At 36.6% G+C, this 19,866-nt stretch overlaps 1 protein-coding gene across 4 annotated transcripts in view; it reads left to right on the top strand.

The window, feature by feature from the left end:
• Positions 1-19,866, top strand: part of arhgap27l (Rho GTPase activating protein 27, like) — a 31,924-nt gene that overhangs the window by 4,247 nt on the left and 7,811 nt on the right. For 2 of the 4 annotated variants that reach the window (XM_065252734.2, XM_065252733.2), the window contains exons 2-4: positions 2,589-3,504; positions 17,120-17,554; positions 17,763-17,963. In XM_065252734.2, the coding sequence (XP_065108806.1) occupies positions 2,659-3,504; positions 17,120-17,554; positions 17,763-17,963 (1,482 nt within the window). In that variant the 5' untranslated portion in view covers positions 2,589-2,658. Of the gene's footprint in view, positions 1-2,588; positions 3,505-12,867; positions 13,219-17,119; positions 17,555-17,762; positions 17,964-19,866 lie in introns of those variants that run through there. The other 2 variants (XM_065252736.2, XM_065252737.2) reach the window with 2 other exon arrangements.

Here is a 19,866-nt window from a genome sequence, read left to right as displayed (position 1 = left end):
CATTTAGTGTTCATACAGACGTTTTCTTAGAAAGAGCTTAAATAAGCAGCTATATTTGTGTTAAATTGTGACAATACAATCTGTGGGTCTGTGATTGTTTAGCAACACTTTACAATAAGGTTGTATTTGTTAGTTATTGTTAGTTATTAAGATGAACTAACAATGTGTATATTAAGTAATGTTATCAATGAACTAATTTCAATGAAACATTAAGGTTAATAAATGCTGAAGAAATATATTGCACATTGTTAATTAATGTTAGCTATTGTAGTGGTTCTCAAACTGGGGGCCTGAGATGGTGCCAGGGGGCCCCAGATTAATGAAATTTTATAAAATAAATTATTTATTATAGATTCTTTGTAATTAAACCTCAGAAAAATAAGGCTATTAAACCAAAGATTTGGAATGTTTTATGTCATACATTTTCTTTGGGTGGTCATGAAGGGATGACTGTACAGAAGGGGGGGCTGCACACCAGTAAAGTTTGAGAACCACTAAGCTAATGCATTTACTAATGTTAACAAATAAAAACTTATTATATAAGTGTTTTAACGATTGCTTGCTTTGATTAAAACAGCTTCAATTAGCTTAATTTACATATTGGACGTATAGAGCTTGGTGCATTAGAGGTCAGGGATAAAAAAATTATAAATAAAACATTACATGTTAGCATTACAGCGCACTGACAAAACATTAAGATTATTATGCAAAAAGCAGAATAATAAGGACTGGACATTTCCTGTTTTGTTGACCCTTGATCTATTCTGGCTTTGTTTTCTATTTCTGTCAAAAGCTTTGAGATACTTAATACACTTACATATTTTGGTATATAACCATAGATCAGAACTGTGAACAACAACTTCTACCTTCAGGTTATGGTGTTGCTGATAGTAGCAGTGTGTCTTCCTGTCTCTCTCACGCTATAAGCAAAAGGAAGGAAGAGTTATAGAATGAGCTACCAAAAAAAGTGTAACTAGAGGTCATGATGTAATAAATTATTTTATATTTGCATTAGAATTAGTTCCTTGCAACACCACCAACAGAACTTATAATACCAAGGTAAACCCATGACCGTTTGCACTGTTAATGCAGCGCCATACATGAGCAAATATGGGTGATTCTCACGAAATCCAGACTTAGAAGGTGTCCAGGATCAGATTTTTTTTTGCACATATAAGATTAAGGTCTGAACGTACTATAACCATTATTTTTTTATATCTATTTTCTATAGAATTTTTTACATTTTTAGATTATCATTATCAAAAATGATCATTACCGCAACATGATATTTACAAACTCATGTTTCGGTAATGAGAACTAAAAAGTTGTCTAGGTACTATGCCAAACAAAATTTTAACTTTTATCCGGAGAGAAAAAATAATAATTTTCCCCTTAAATGTGGAAAAAAAACGACAAAATTGGTTTGTATGATGTCATTTGAAATCATGTGGAAAATAGTACGTGAAGAGATATTTGTAACTGTATGCTTTTTATTTTGATACTCTTACTTTGCGTTTACTTTTTTATCAAAATGTTTCATGACACCTCATAAGTCTAATTTCGCGAGAATCACCCATATATAAAATATCAAATCATTGCAATGAAAATGTGATAAACACGGCATTTGCTTTCTACATTATATGAAGATACACTTTTAAAGATAGCACTAAAAGTGTTTCACTGGCTGGTAAAAGGAACCATTTTTAGTGCTAAACAAAACCTGTGTAGAACCATATTGTGACGCATCTGGTCAGAACTTTACTTCCAGATTCTGTTTGTTTAATGGTCTGACTAGTTGCTAAACTGAACTCTTGAACAAATACCTCGTCGGAAATAACAAATGTTTTGGTTTCCTATGTAATCTACATGTTGTTTATTTTGCTTGTTATATAAATAAACTACTTTAAAAAGACTTTGTTGTTATTTATTCTTAGCGGAGTTTACCGGAAGTTACGTGTTGACCACGAAAGCTGCTTGTTTATGTTGTTACTGCTGAAACCGTCTATATAGCGCACAACTATGTATTAGCACCATTGTTGTTTTTTTTACAGTGTATGAACTTTTATGAACATTCTTACTTCAGTAGTTTTTCAAAGCTCTTGGAATTTGGCACTGTGACGTGATGAAATATTGTGCTTGATTTTGAAATGTGCATGCAGTGTAATATTCCCACTGCATGAGGACATTCTTCATCCAGTCTAATAAATAGTTTTTTCACATAAAACTTCACTTATCATTTCTATTGCATGTAATTCTGTGAAAAGGAATTTGCAAAGCAATGTATTTATTGAAAATCTGATCCTTTTGGTATGTGCCTTAGGTAAAAGCTGATGTAAAGTCCACAAGACAATTTTTGATCAGTCTCAGTTTGATCAAAGCAGGCTTGTTTGGCAAAGATCATAATGAACAGCTGGACCAGTAGAGAGTTCATCCACAGTAGCTTGTTGACTTTGTATTTACAGAGCAGGTGCTCTTTTGTTTGGCCCAGAAGCTAGGTTAAATTCAGAAGTTCTTGTATGTTTATATTTTCTTGTCTTTTGACGTCTTATTGCTTTTCATAATCCTATAATTTGTTTTCCACCCTCCAGGAGGGCCTTTGCCGAGCCTTGATTCCTGCTTGTCAGGTGACCCTCTTCCCTGAAGGAGTGCGAGGGATAAATGCATATGATGGATAAGATGACAACTTTACACAGTCTTGGCCTGGTACTGGTGGAGTTTCAATATGAATACGAGGGCCGGGATGGCCAGATGGTGTCCATTAAGCCCAACGAACGCTATATTCTCCTGGCCAAAACCAACGATCACTGGTGGCATGTGTGCAAAGATGAACACGCCAAGCCATTTTATATCCCTGCCAACTACGTGAAAGAGCTTCCACCTAGCATACCATCACCTCTGGACTTTAGAGAGCCTCAGAATTCTGATCTGAAGCCTGCTGTGCATGACCTGGCAGAGACTCGCAAAACAGATGAGATGGCAATTAAACTACGCCCTAAGACGAATTATCACAAGACAGAAAATCGCATGTCGACGTTTGGCGTTCCTCTGGATTTACATGAGCCACCTTCTTACAAGTCTGGTGGACCATCAGACTCTCTAATCTCCCTTCATCCTGTCTCGGACACATCACAGCAAAAGAAGCGGATGAGTCTAGCAGCCAATCTACTGTTTGGCTCTCGTAATGCTCTATCTGAAACTGCGTCTGATAAGATCAGAGTACCAAGCTTCAGCCCAGCAGACCCTCTTCTTAGACCGACCCCTGCAAAACCTGTGGAGCTTCCTGTCATCAAGAATCTGAATGACATCAGGTCACCGGAGCCAGAGTCCCCAATAGAGCCCGAAAGTGAAAGTTCTAGTTCAGAACAATTGCCGTCTCCAGACTCTGAGAATATTTATGAATCCATATCGGACCTGAATCTGGATGAGCTGACACTGACAGACAAAACACCTACTGGATTGACAGATCCACAGACCAACACATCATCCCCAGCCCCAGTAATACAGGTACAGTCTTATACGCATACACGCAATAGTACTTTAATTATGAATTTTTTATTATTTTATCTTTCCTTCACATTTTTGATGTAGACATCTATGTAGAACTTAATCTAAGGAATTTTGGAAATATTCCACATTGGAACCTTACAAGAAATTATTTGGAAATTTAGAGAAATTTAACTATATCCTATACAAACATTATTTTCATAAGCAGACATGCATGCAATATAGACGGTTACATCGGACGCACGTGCAGTCACCAGATTAGGCGTTTGGTCGGAACTTTACTTCCGGTTTCAGTTTTTTAATGGTCTGACTAGTTGCTAAACTGAACTCTTGAACAAATACCTCATCGAAAATAACAAATGTTACAAATGTCTTCTTGTTGTTTATTTTGCTTGTTATATAAATAAACGTTTAAAGTACTTTGCTGTTATTTATTCTTAGCGGAGTTTACCGGCAGTTACGTGTTGACCACGAAAGCCGCTTGTTTATGTTGTTACTGCTGAAACCATCTATAATAAAAAAAAATATTACATCTTAACAGATTTAATTGTGAATAGAAGTTGAATTGATCCTTTCATTGAGTAACACAAAAGCATAATAAACATTATTATTTTTTATTTTAATAGTGGTAGCTTACATTTAGATATATGGGTGACACTCTACAATAAGGTTTATTAGTTAACATTAGTTAATGTATTAACTAACATGAACAAACCATGAGCAATACGTTTGTTACAGTATTTATAAATATTTGTTAATGTTAGTTAATAGAAATAAAGCTGTTCATTGTTTGTTCATGTTAGTTCACAGTGCATTAACTAACGTTAACAAGATTTTAATAAAGTATTAGTAATTTTTGAAATTAACATTAACAAAGATTAATAAATGCTGTATACGTGCAGTTCATTATTAGTTCATGTTAACTAATGTAGGTAACTAATAGACCTTATTGTAAAGTGTTACCGATATCTCATTTACTGGGTAGCTAGCTCGTGTATAAACACAATTAGGTATTTTCTAGTTAAAAGTGTGGTTTCTTTGGTAGTTAATGCTTGGAAAAATAAAGGGAATCCCCTTTACTGATATATGGAGGATTTTTTTATTTCAGGGGAAGTGAGTGTGTGGGGGGAAGAGTCATTTTTAGACACTATTTTTTTTACTTATCTCACCTAAATGTTTTTTAAGTCAGTGTATTTGTCTTTACAATTGTATAATGTTGTTGCACACTAGCTTACGCACACTAGCTTACACACACCATAAGGAAGTTTTAAACAAATTTTTGTAATTTACGTCAATACATGCAAAGATGTTTTGATGTTATTTTGTGTCCATGTTATGGAAGAATGCAAGTACATGCAGGGAGTGTGGCCTCAATGTATGCATATGACTGAGAAATGTACAGGGTAGAAAAATTGCTGATTTTTTTTTAAAAGGGACATTTCACAAGACATTTTTTAAAATGTAAAATACATCTTTGGTGTCCCCAGAGTATGTATGTAAAGTTTTAGCTCCAAAAACCATAAAGATCATTTATAATAACATGTTCAAATTGCTACTTTGTAGGTGTGAGCAAACATTTGCCGTTTTGGGTGTGTCCTTTAAAATGCAAATGAGCTGATCTCTGCACTAAATGGCAGGGTTGTGGTTGGATAGTGCAGATTAAGGGGTGGTATTATCCCCTTCTGACATCACAGGGGGTGCCAAATTTCAATTACCTATTTTTTCACATGATTGCAGAGAATGGTTTACCAAAACTAAGTTACTGGGTTGATCTTTTTCAAATTTTTTAGGTTTATAGAAGCATTGGTGACCCAATTATAGCACTTAAACATGGAAAAAGTCAGAATATAATCTTGTTGTTTCAAAACAAATATCCGTCAAGATTTTTTTTAAACTACATAAAACTATTTAAATTTAATCCCTGTTATAGACAACATTTTTGCAGTTTTTTCAGATTCAGTTTATTCCCATATATTCCCGTTCATTCCCATGTAAAGTTTCCAGCTATAAAAATTACTGGAATTTTGCAACCCTAATTAGTGTATTAATTAATTAATTATTTTTTAAAATATTAAAATCTATTTATATATTAAAACTAAAATATTCCATAGACATACTGTACCTCTAATTATAATTACTATGATGTTGCTCAATTATAACAGTTTCTCAAACTACTTGACATATTTCAAAACAATACAGAAAACTAACCAACGCTGACACAGAAGGTGTACTTTGTTACTATGATGCTATTTTATATTTGTGCTTTGTTGAGCCCAATCCTCAATAGAGAAGGTGGAACAGAGTTAGCTTTAATATAAAGATAAATCTTTATGTCTCTGTTAATTTGTAAATATACAAATTTAAGATCTGATGGATTGCTTATTTCCGATCTCTTAACATTTGTTGTACAAATTTGCTGTTGTGTGACACATGCACTATAGATATTTGTGCAACAAAGAGCATACATTCTCATGAGCCCCAATAAAAACTATTACTAAAAATGAAATCCTTGAGCTGAAAGTACTGAAAGGGAGCCACTGGGGGGCGATGTTGGCATGCAGACCATACATTTTCCTTCTGAATATAGAGACCTTTATCATCTTGATGAGTTCAGCTCATTGTCAAACTGACATTTTGACTATTCTTAAAATACAGGTATTCAGCGGTTAAGTATACATTAGCTAGACAAAACAAAGCACCTAAAAACAATGGAGAGAAAAATTACATTACAATAAGGCCCTTCAACATGACGTCTGAACAGGATATTACAACGTTTCCTACAGGCAGGGACACAGTGACCTAAAGCTTGTGTATTTGGGCAAAGTTGACACATTTATTATGTGGCCGTTTAAATTTTTCTATATATAACTTCATCAGACAAATTCATTGAGTTCAAATCAAACTACACCCCAAACTATATCCAATTTCCATACCTATTTGCATTTACTCTGTTTGTAGTGCACTCACACGTAACCTTGCTTTACAGGTTGTTAGGGAGCCCATCCCTTTTTTTCATGTTTGTGAACAAATTCAGAGGTTTGATCACATCATGCCAGTTTAGTTGCTAAGAGCTAAAGGGCATGTCATGGCAGCAGGGCTTTGTTTTTTTTATCAACCATTTCTTTAAAAATCATGATGAGGAAATTCTGATCAGACTTCTTGTAGGTAATGTTTTTAATGTAATTTAAAAGTAATATTGAAATATTTGTAATTGTCAAAATGTTTTTGTAATAAAGTAAGACTGTGAGTGTTGTTAAGCTCTCTGCATATTGGAAGGCGTAGTCTCCAGGGACATTGTTAGCACAGATCTTGGGATCTGAGTCAGGCTTTGTATTGTACAGTAGCTGCAAGGCTGCTATTGTTATCACAGATGTTTCAGCTTCTCAGATTCAAAAGCAGTAATGATCCAGGTGCTTGAAATATGTGTCAAATAGAGACGTTTTGGACTGTTCTGTTTTTATGAATTACTCTCTGCTGCTTTAATCATAATGGGTCATAAACCTTCTGAAACCCTAAAATTAGAGAGAGAAAGACACACGCAGAGAGAGAGAGAGAAAGGGAGAGATTTTTATATATGAAATGTTTATATTAGTTTTTAAGTCAAATTTCATTGCATCCCTTGGTTGCTTCTCGTGGACGGTGTCATGTTTCTAGTATGCTGAAAGTGAGCTGTCATATGTTTAATTTGTCCAAACCCTTATTCTTTCAATCCCTGTTTTCTGGGAATAGTTTGAAATATTTTAGGAACTGAGAAGGGAGGCACAGTGCAGGAGCTGGGCTCTCAATGCACCTGTATCAGATTTCAAAGCTTTTGTTAGCCTGTCTGTATCAGTCATCCACACTCCCTTCACACAAAACCAGCAGTGTACCAAGCTTCAGATGTACAGTACATTATGTGAAGGTATTTAACTCTACTGGGTCATGATGATCTAAATTGAGATAATAACTATAACTAGGCTACATTAATACTTCTTTTTACAGTAATTGTATGTTTATAATTCAGTAAATACCTTGTGATTAATCTGTGGTGAGCACTTTAAAGTTATGAGCTCATGAGGAAAAAAGCAAAGCAATTGTTATGTGGTATATCATAATATATAGGCTACTGTGTATAGCCAAGTGAACAGATGGTGGTGGCCCACCCCTGCTACCCCTCGGCACGTTTACAAAACAAAGGAAGAGTTCTTTCCTGAAGGCCTCCAAAACTCATTACACTGCTTAAAACCCAAACAAGTTCACAACGAAATACCCTCATCCCACATTACGGACATTACACTTTGCGCACTAGCCGGTCAGGTTACGTTAACCGCCAGAATAAATTGTGACGTTGTGCCAAACTATAGGAAAGATATAGGAGCGAAATATAGGAACAAACGTAAATGTTTTGCTTGAGTATAGTTATTAATTTTCAAGGAAAGCTGCAACTTTGGTAGAGAAAGGGTTAAAAAGTAAAGGTTGGTCACAGTTGTGCTGGTTACCTGTTCGAGCGCCGCTTCCGGGCGGCGGACTCGATTCAATCACTGCTGAGGAGAGCAGTGTGTGGTGAGGTTCATTTGAGAAGATTTGCTCGAATCAAACACAGGTACGATTGTCGATACTTTAAAGTTGACACATAATTTAAAGTGCGATTGCCTCAGCAACACTATAATACTAGAAATGTATAACTAGAGCGTTATGATATACAAAAACTTGGTGTTTGTGTTTGTGAGTGAGTTCACGCGAGTCAGTCAGTGCGCGCACCATAAGCGGCTGCTTCAGTGAGTCAAGTGAAATTGTAAACATTCAGTGGCTTCGTTGACGTTTTTGTAGAGAATTAATATCGTTCAAGGAAAGTATATCTGAGTTTTCTTTGTATAGAAAACACAATACATATTGAAAGAGACGGCAGTAACTTTGTAAGGCGGACCCTATGGCATTGTTGTGGTTTTTGTGACATAACAGCCGCAGAGAATTACACTTATTTTTTGTGCTTTGTGTTTCAAATCATTCAGGAGAGAACTGCTGAGAGGGTTTTTTAGATTATGTATTTTATTGAACGGTTTATCCTTAAGATCCATGTTTTGATTTTTAAGTTGATGATGCCTTTTTTTAGATGAAAATGTTTATTGTTTTACTATACTTTTAGCTATACTCAAAAGCGTCGGTTTATTTGTTTTTATGTCCATCAAATGTTTTGTAAAAAAAAAACCACTAGCAACAGTGAAATTTAGTTGAATTTATGAATCTGTGACCATTACATTCTGTAAAATTCCGTAGCTGTAGTCGTGACAGCTAGTAATTGAGTCATTTGTTTATATTGCATTGGAAACTTTTAATGATTTATAGGTAAGCATCTGACTTCCTGTTTTGTGCAATTGATTGTTTTATCTTTGCACTTTCTCATCATGATTGGGGTCAAAATACACTGGAATGTCACATTATAAAACTATTTTAAGACCAGGAAACACACATGATTGGGCGACTGTCAAATGTAGTACATACGTCAGCGGTGTACAGTAAGCTGACTGTAGTTTATGAGTTAGTTAGTTTGCATGTTTTATTGCCTTCAGATATTTTTATTGTCAATCCAAGCTCAGATTGGTAAACACTTGAATGTCTGGGCAGTGTTTCCCACAGATCTGAAATTTACTTGTGGTGGTAGCTGGTGAAAAGGGCAATCATTATTATCCACAGACAAAAAATGGTCTACTATACATGTAACAAAGAACTAATAATGTGTGACACAACACAATACTTTGATTTATAAAACATTCATATTAATTTCACATTATAGTTCATTAATCTAACCACCCCAAACTTTTTTTGCCATAAACAAAGCTGACACTGTTTGTCAAAGCACCACGAAAAAACTTGATGTTTTTGCACTGATATATGAAGCAATTTGATGACCCCTTTTATCAAACTCCATTATATACAATACTATGTATACTATAGCCTATATAGACAGTGCAGGTCTATAGATTATAAATGTGACTGATGTTATAATGGTAATAACTTCTATAAGATAGGCACTTTTACTGCTTCTGCTTTCTATTTCTCTTTTGCCGATTAAAAAAAGCTTAATCCACTAATTATTTCAGATTTAAAAGTCTACTTGCTGTGCTGTCCCGATGACAGACTTTACATTACAGCTTTGCGTTTTTTATATCCTGAGTCAGCTAGAGCTTTGCTCATTCAGTTTTAGCACTGCTTTTTGCTACAATCTCTGTGCAAACTGTTTAGATTTTAGTAAAGATATTGTCTATTAATAGTAAGACTATTAAAAAATGGGATAAAGAAAATGAAGCGGCGCGTGGTCGTGACAAGAGCCAGTTGCTATCGCCATAGAAACCGGAGGCACGCTAAAACAGCACTCGAGCTTTAGCGCGGTAGCGCTCACGGCCGTTCTCCGATCGACTCGGGTTTTACACACAATATTAATCAGACTTGGGACCCGAAGTAATGAACTAGGACCGACCCGGACCCATCTGACCATTTAAAATATAAACCCGGAACCGTACGGGTCCCGCGTCCTCAGTGAAGAAAGACCTCTAATGGTAAAACTCTGCTCAAGTTCAGAAACATGAAAGGATACAATGTGACACTGAGGTTGCTTCGCGTCGCGCCCAATTAATTGAGAAACAGAGAGCACGTGAACGGACACTTAACCGGAGAGACACAACGTGCTTGCACGCAAAATGAAGCCAACTTAGATGCTATAAACACATATGCACATAAGCATATGCGACCATTTTGGTCGCAGTGTGTTCCCTGGCTGCTCCGTATGTGCTGCTGCAGTTGATCCAGTTTGCCGCGCTGGATGATGAGTTTATGACGCGTGCATCATCTTCACGGTCACCCGACCCCCACCTCTCTCTCGCGCTCTCTCTCTCGCGCTCTCTCTCTCGCGCTCTCTCTTCCGCGCTCTCTCTCTCTCTCTCTCTCTCTCTCTCTCTCTCTCTCTCCAAAACACGGGTCATCCAGTCGAGTTCAGAAATACGGAAATTCGTAAAGTGATTTTTTTTTACTTGGGCGGGTCGCAATTTACCTGGGCGCAGCGCCCAAGTAGAGCCTATGTATGGGAAACACTGGTCTGGGACTTTGGTTACTGTTTAGTTTAATCTTTGAAGCTGTAGGTCTCAATGTTTAAGGTCACGTTCTTCCTGATCCCATTTTTCTAACTTAAGTTAGTGTGCAAATTGTGCAATGTTGCAGTTATAGCATAAATAATACCTGCAAAATGAAAAAAGCTCAAAGTTCACTGCCAGGCGATATATTTTCTTTAACAGAATTCCCCTTTCAAAGCCTACAGCGAACGCCGGGTTGGACTACAGCCCTCTACTTCCCGGTTGAATGAAGTCAATACACGTGTTTTTGACTAAACTCCGTCCACAGGAATACGCCAATCGCCAGCTTTGGCTCAAACGACTCTGCTAAGCTAATGCCGCTTTTCCATTGCATAGTGCCCCACGGTTTGGTTTGGGTCAGGTTGGCTCAGCTAACACACCTTGTCTTGGTTAGCTTTTCAAGCGAGTTTAGTAACACTTCGGAGTGGGAGGGATTATAGGCGTGTCATTATATTTGTGCTGCCTACGGCTGTGACATTATACAAATGAGAGCGTTGTTGAATGCATTCATTTATTTTCTCAGTCCGCCACAAAATCAAAATTGGCCACCACAAATAGATGTTTGCACATCACGTTTATCACTACCTCTGTCTCACGTGACAGTTTCTGTTAAAACACCTTTGACATCAGTCGACGCGCTCCGCTGAGCCTGATTTAAATTACATTTAAGCATATAATGTGAATGTGCGTGTCGCGAATGTTCTGCCACAAACTGCAAATTTGGAAAAAAACTAATATGGTGTTCCTGATTCTCAACCTGTGGATGTTTTCAACGCTAAAAGGGAGTTTGGGAACTAACAGCAAAGCACAGATGACAACAGGTTTACTCGAGCACTAAAAGGAAAAGCTAATAGCAATGACACTGGTAGTGACGATTCTCTCAGACCAATCAGTGATCTACAGTATTTTCGTGTCACATTTGGTATCAGCTTGGGTCGCTTGGAACCCCAACCGAGGTGATACTAAAAAAAGTATCGGGTACTACATTCTGCACACAGTGGAAAAGCTCCTATAAGTAAATTGACCTGACCCAAACCGTGAGGTAATATGCAATGGACAAGCGCCATAAGATGCTGTCAAATCACAACACACTAAACAAACTACACAATCAGAACTTGTTACTTATTTCTCAAGGAGGGACTTCATAGGATAAGAAAGACATCAGCTCGTTTTTAGGACAGACAAAAATATCGCATTTTTTTACACATGAAACATGAACATGTTATATTGCGCACTGTCATACAATCAAAGCTTCAAAAACACAGAAAGAACCGGACCTTTAATTTGATAGGTCAAACAGATGCTATTAAAGCTCTTTGTAGATATTCCACCTTCAGATCTAAGTGACGTTTATGTTTCTAGATCTTGATCAGGTCCCTCTTTCAGCGTTAATGTTTTCTTTTTTACTTTAAGCATAGATCCTAAAAAGTTTACTACAACCCCTCTTTCCCACAAGCCTCATAGTATTATGTAAAAGCCACATATGTGCTAAAATGTAATATTTAGGGGAGTTTAACATTTCTAATCTCTAATATTGCTAAATATAAGTAAACTAGTGAATACCGACATACTGTAGTGTTTGCCATAGCAAACAAAAACAGCTACTTATTTGAGTTGCCTGTCATATATATTCTCACACCTGAAGATAATTCACACTACTGGTTCAGTGGTTTAGTGTTTGGCAGAAAATGTTCATTAACACTCATGATCAAGGGTGTGGGTTGTGTATGGGACACAAATGAGACCATTGGGATTACTTTAAAGTGGTATACGTAAGGGGAGTGTCTAAAACCGCTTCTAAGATTTCATTTGAATAACAAAACTTTGCATTGGCTATAATGTAGATTTACCGCTTGATTTGTTAACACTAAAAAGCAGTCTCACTCAATTCTCAGAAGATAGACATTCAAAAGGAAAGAGGAACTGATTTTGATACTTAATTTTTGATTTTCAAGCACTACATCCCTAATAGGAATTACCCCAAATCCGAATTACCCCAAAGGATATATATACATGTCATTTGATTGCCAGATTTTATAGCATTATGAATTGTTAATGCTTAACTTTTGTCTGTGTTGTGTAGTGTTTTCCATCTTAGGATGTTTACCAAACACATGATTATGTTTATTTTAATTAGCATTACTCCACCTCAAGAGGAAATGAGAGTTGAACTTCCTCTGAACTATAACTGCAGTTAGTTTGCATTCCCAGTTGCGATTTCTGTGTTTGTATGTGCACTCGTACATGTCTGTGTGATCCTCGGGAGACCCTTTCAGCTTTCTTGTCAAACAATCTGATGCGCCCCTCCCCTGATGCCAGATAAACCCAGATTTTCTGTGGATCTCCTCTTGTTATACATGCTGACAGCGTACTCTCGTGCAGAAGCTGTAAGGGTTTTGAAAAGGATTTTCAGCACCTGTGTTGTTTTGAACTCTCTGCACCAGATGTGGCTGGAATCCGACTTTGAGTCTTGTAACGTCTGCTGATCCTTAATTTTGTTACGAGACATATTTGGTTTGTCGAGGTTTAGATGGAAGTAAAAGAGGTGATTCTTAAGGCTTGTCGTACGCTCATGCCCAGACTGGAGACCTTTCTGAAGTTTCGTAAGGTAAGCGGTAAACACAGGGTGGCATTGTGAGGCTAGACTGGTGTTTGTGAGAACGCCGTGAATGAAATCCAGATAGGGTATCATGGAGTTGTGATTAAATCTGTTGTTTTTTGAGACTAACTGTTTGCTTGAAAGAAACTGTTGTTTGTGTAGATTTTACTTTGAATTTAAACTCTTAATTTGTTTTTGTAAAGGTTGCAATTCTGTATGAAAATCTGAATGATGATATTAATCTGCATGAAACACCAAGCATTTTGATCGATTTTAAGAAAATACAAATTAGTACTGCTGGTGCCCATAGCTGTAGTATAGGTACATTTTGTAGCACTGCAAGATATTTCGTAATTACCAAAATGTCTTAAATGTTCATACAGCAGTATGTGTATTGCTATGCAATAATATTTTACAGTATAATACTTAGGGATGCTCCAATCAGGTTTTTTGCAGCCGATAGCAATTACCGATTTGTTATCTTTGTGATCGTCCGATTCCGATTTTTTTTTTTTTAAGCTGAGATGCAATCTCTTTAATTACGGTAAAAAAAATTCTAGATAAAGTAATACCACAGATATTGCATTTGTTATATTACTTGCAGTAATTAAATTAGGTATATTATTGTGTTAATAGAAAATCAAATAAATAAGCACAACAAATATTTCTTCTGCAAAGAGATATTTAATTTATCTTTAAAGAGGTTAATGTCTCTTAAAAGTAATGAAAATAAAACACATCACAGTATTTAATGTATAAATTAAATATACACACATTAGTATAAAGTATAACACTGATGACAGGTTGCTGTGTGCGCGGTGGGTGTACACAGACAAGAGCAGCTGTGAGGAAAAAGAAAGTTTAAACGGTCAAAACTTTACAACGCTAAACTTTTGAAATGAGAATGCAATCGTCCACGATAGATGTGTTGTATAAGCTGTTTGATGAGGATGTGAAAACGCATCACGCTATTGACCAGGGCACATCCTCATAAGAAAATACACACGTCTCTGTGAAGGCAAAGAGTGAAATCCAAATCTGCATGTCGCACATAAGCAACGGGTTACAGGGTTTCCCGCAGAAAATGTGTTAGTTAAGGTGGTAGGGTTGTGCCGGTGGGCGGGCCGGGGGCGTGGCAATCAAAGGGGCAGGGTGTACGCGTCATGATGAAAATATTTTTATTTAAAACCCCCAAATTAAACTCAACTTTGAAGAAACTATGACAGAAAATGAACACATACTAGATTATTAATTAATTAAATGTTTTATCAACAGGCTAGTTATCCTCCAGACAGTGAAGGACTATGTCTTTCTCTCATTTCGGCCATGTGGCACGTGCCTGCTCGCAGCAAATTATTATTATTATTTTTTTTGGACGACCTAGTTAAGGTGGTAGGGTATCCCAGCTTAGGTGGGCCGCCCGAACTGAAAAGTGCTGCGGGAAACCCTGGGTTATAAAAATGCTCGCACTACGTAAAAAATTGTCTCTAACTGCAGCCGCATTCAGGATCCCTATCATGACAAAAGTAAACAGAAATATCGGTTCACGAGATCTGCAAATTTAGCGAGTACCGATCAAGTAATTTAATGCCATTATCGGCCGATACCGATAGGTGGCTGATCGATCGGAGCATCCCTAATAATCCTTCAAAAAAAGTTACTGTATGTATAGTCGGTTTTAGGTCGATGCCCATATCAGAGAGACTAGCAAGACCAAGAGAGTGATGCTTTCTTTTCCAAAAAAAGAATGTGAATATAATTTGCAATACTAGCTATATTTTTTCTTTTTAAAATATAGTTTAATATAATTAACATTCAATTTACAAACTTAAAACATTATCATATTGCATATCCTATATTGCATTATTTAGAGTTATACCATGGGCCTGTTGAATGCTTTATTCTGATTGGTTGACAAATGTTCCACGGGTATGCATTATTAAAATAACCAACAAAGCAAATTGTCTTAGCAATGACTGTCGTGCCACATTACCAACTTAGGTGTGCATTATTTTCTAATAAATCAGCATCCCGTCATCAATTATTTCTTAGTTGTAGCATACAACAAATGTAAGCATTCAGCCCTAAAATTTTGTTTGACAAAGGCATTTATTTACATTTATCCATGTGGCTGTTAACCATGAAAAAAATAAACGTAAACATTAAATGTAAACAATGAAAACAATGGTAAACAATGAAAGGCTCAAAGTTGATCAAAAATTTTAAACATTTTAAATTAATTAAAAAAAAAATTAATACATTTTTAATAAATCCTGCAAACGTTTTTTCAAGGCGGTTTCCCGGACAGGGTTTAGATTAATCCGGGGCTAGGCCTTGGTTATATTAGGACATATAAGGAGTTTTTACAAACAAACCTTACAAAAACAATACTTGACACAAAACAATGACACTGATTTATGTTAAGATATGTCAGATATGATACGTGCATTTTATTCTGGGACTGGATAAGACCTGTCTGTGAAAACGCCCCATAAAGTTAATGCTTTGTTTCAAATTAAATTGTTGTTGTTAATGTAAGTAAAATCTTTAATTAATTCTACATGAATCAGTTGTTTGTCTTTATCAGACACCTTGCATTAAATGTTCCTATATGACTGAATGGCTGTTTTTATGCTCCACCTTTACGTGTCTATCAAAATCTCCTCGGTCAGCCTGCTGTTCTGTTTTCATCTTAACTTCCTCTCAAGAGACAGTGTGCTGTGGAAAAACATTATCTGGATACTTCCTCATCGCTGGGGGCGTAGTATCAAGACAAAACTTTCACTTGGACTAAAGGACGTTGTAGATGTTGTTTCAGACCTCACACAATGTGGTTTTAGTGAGCTTGTACAGGTGTGCAGTTCAGCATTTGAAAGCTTTTTTGTGGTAATGCTTTGACTATGAGGGTTAAAAATTATGTCATCTTCGGAGGTTGAATCATGATATTAAATTCATAACAGCTCTTTTAACTTATTCAATTCAACACAGATTTTTGCAGATCTGTGGATGGTCGGTGAGAGAGTTCTTGGTTTTCTGTTAGCAGAAAGAAAGGCATGAAGATGATGGGCAGAAAGATATTTGATTCCACATTAATGTCTTTGTGTCATTACTGAATCGAGGGAGTGTCTCCAGCAGGATTTTTTCCCTATGGCTCATTGTTTTGTTAAGTTTCTATAGACCTTTGTTAAGGAAAAGGAATAGAAATAATGACATGAGACATAGACCGATAGTTCCTCACTTTTAACAGTGTTGTGATGTCATGTCCATGTGCTGTGTTCATATTGTCCTTTTTCACAATGATTTTTAAGCATTTTGTAAAATTGATGGTTCTTGTTAATGCTTTGAATTTGTGTGTTTTATTAACAAAATCCCCACCAGCCTTTTTTTGAAAAGTTGCCTGTCAGAATTTTTTGTGATTTTCACAAAAGTTTCACAAAATGCCTTTCGAAAATTTTCTTTTAAAAATATATAAACATACAAACATATCGAATGAAAGAACAGACCCTCTGCTTTTAAACGAACAAACAATAAACAAACAAACAAAACGTTTCATCTTATCTTTATTTTTTCTCTGTTTATAAACTCTTAATTATGGGTATTATTTTCACAAATACATAATTTTGAGCAAAAGGCTGAAACAATATAATTTTTATATTAATTGAAGGAATGTTGATAGAGATCAGATTCAGAATGAATATCAAAACATAAATATTAACATGTTTTCTCTTAATTGACCAGAGAGCTCATCAATGGCGGGGAAAGAGTTAATACAGATTTAAAATTCATCTGGTTATCTCTTGTTACTTTTGTTTAGTTGTTTACTGATGAGTATCCCTTAAAATGTTTCATGTATTACTCTCAAAGCAACCTTAATGTCCTAAACAAGACTAATTCTCCTCTTTATCATCAGGTGGAGAATGAAGACCCCAGCACAGCGGTATACGCTAACGTCACTGACCTGAAGAAGATCGGCCCTCGCTCTCCAATCTCATCTGTCTCCACCTGTTCCTCACCCGGCCTTGCTCTAAGCCCCGCCCCAGACTCCGTCACCTTGCCCAACTCTGACGAATGGCAGGTCCATAGTGACCACAGCGGGAAGGAGTTCTTTTACCACCCCCCCACGGGACAGAGCAGTTGGTCTGATCCCCGTAGCCTCCATCCAGGATCTGAAATGGAGTCTTTAACCTCTCCCTTGCCCACAATGTCCAGTACATCTGATTGGGAAAAACTTTTGGACGAGGCCTCTGGGAGACATTACTACTATAACCACGCTTTAAAGCAAAGCTCTTGGACTGCGCCCGAACAGTTGTCTTCTCCACCTGCCACAGATGGGGCACAAGTGCCGGTAAGATATGCATTTACTCGCCGTTTCTCTTTACTCTTGTACTAAATTTTACTGGGATGCCTTATTCTTATTTTTTGTTTGGATTTGGGTCAAATAGAAATATATGAATAATAGAAATGCTGCACTACATTTTACCTTTCACAGGCTTTCTATGAATGATAAGTCTCCTTTTTCCAAATTAATGTGAATTTTCTCTCTATATCTTGAGCCACCTCTGCCAGAGGAGGACTACCCTACAAATGAATCCCAAAATCCTCCTCATCTCCCTAAGGATCTACAGATACTCCCAATGAAACGCGCCATTATCCCAAGGGCTAATACGGACACCCAGAAAGACTTCCCTGTGGGCTGGACCCGCTCTGATGCTGATGGGAAATCCGTTTTTACAAATGAACAAACACATGAACAGGTAATGACAGTTTTTAAGTAAATGCTTAATGGGATCACTAATAAAGGCCTTGATCCCATAATCTGGTGCTGTTATTGTGAACAAAATATTATATTGACACCCTTGGTAGATATGAGCAAAGAAAGCTGTGGAAATAAATCTACTTTAATGTTTTTGAGCTTTTTTTTTTAAATCACCAAAATTCAATGTTTCATTGATAAAAAAAAAAAAATTTGAAAGTGAGGGGGAAATCACATCATAAATGGTTTTCTGAGAAGGATGTTGGCCACAGTTATTGCCCCTCCTTCATTTACTACCCTTTGCTACCTCATTTACAAGGATAACAGCTCTGAGTCGTCTTTTATAATGGTTGATTATATGGAGAAACTAATATTTCCCCGCGTTCGTTTTCAAAAAAAACATTGTGCACACAGCATCGGTTTCAAAAAACTTGTCATTTACATCAACCCGCATAAATATGCCGTCAAGCGCCATAATAACTTTGCCAAACCTATGGGCGGCAGTTCAGGGAGAGGAATAAAGCCATGCAAACCTATCAGAATTGACACCAACGAACAGCGACTTCCTGTTCCTTTCAACTGTAAACATAGGGCGCTGACATTAAGCATTTTCTGGCGTGTAATGTGACTTTTCAGAACTAAAAACCCTGTTTCTCCCAGTTGACACAGCAACACATAACCGGGGTTATCAGAAATCTCCACTTTGGCCAGAGGTTTTAGAATAATCGTTTTCTGTGATAAAAACAGGGTTTTCGTGTAAATGAGAGGCCAAACCGCAGGGAAATATCTGCGTCTTTCCTTCGTGTAAAAACGGGGTATAAGATTATTCCTCTATACAGAATTCCTCCAGACCAGTGCTTCCCAATCCTGGTCCTCGGGCACCCCCTCCCAAAAGGTTTTAGATGTCTCCTTATTTAACACATCTGATTTAACTCCTCAGCTTGTTAGGGAGACATGTTTTCCATTTTGGAAGGAGGCTGATAAGTTGAATCAAGTGTTTTAAATAAGGAGACATTTAAAACATTTTGGGATAGGGTGCTTGAGGACCAGGATTCAAAAGCACTGCTCCAGACCCTTCAAATGTTTCTGCTGTCTCCTCTTCAGTCATTTTCTGTACGGTTCAGGTCAGGGAACTGGGTTGGCTATGGCAGATCTTGATTTTGTGCTTAGTGACCCTTTTTTTTGTTGATTTTGATGAACTATTAAACCAAGACCCATTATAAGATTTCTAGCAGGGCAAGTCAGGTTTTAACTTTTTTTTCTGTTGGTATTTGACATAATTCATGACGCCATGCATATGAATAAGACATCCAGGACCTCTTGTATAAAAGTAGGTTCACAACAATTAAGATCATTTTTTAAGCTTTCTGACCTCAAGATTCAACTGTATTTATTTTTTTTAAGTTTTCCATTTATGATTCTTTGAGAGTCTTTGTCCACTCAAATTATTCTTCTTGCTGAGCATTAAGACAATGTAGACACATGTCCTCTTTCAGGCAGATTTGCAACATTTCCAGTTGATTTAAATGTATTCATTATTGCCCTGATTATGGAAAAAGTTTTTTTATGGTTTGAACTATTTCTTTAAATCCACTTTCTATTGTGTAACTCAACAATCTTTTGCTGAACATCAGAAACTATGGCCTTTGGGTTTATCTATTGTGATGAAGAATGAATAAAGAGATTTGGGCTTTGTGTTACTTAATATTTATTCTCCTGTGAAACAGGAAGTCATGACTGGACAACTTCATATTCTAATGATCTTGATGTGCTAAGACATTTTTTGGGGTGCCAGTAATTGTGTCCAGTGTGTATTAGGAAAAAACATTTATTTAATAATTTAACCCCCCCCCCATTTTAATTGTTTTACTTTAATTAAACAGAATAACAATGTTTCATTGAAG

This window comes from Paramisgurnus dabryanus, chromosome 3 (assembly GCF_030506205.2).
Source record: "Paramisgurnus dabryanus chromosome 3, PD_genome_1.1, whole genome shotgun sequence".
In the NCBI taxonomy this organism is placed as follows: domain Eukaryota; kingdom Metazoa; phylum Chordata; class Actinopteri; order Cypriniformes; family Cobitidae; genus Paramisgurnus; species Paramisgurnus dabryanus.
The sequence above is the reverse complement of the archived record's forward strand: the minus strand, read 5'-3'. Positions and strand labels throughout refer to the sequence as shown.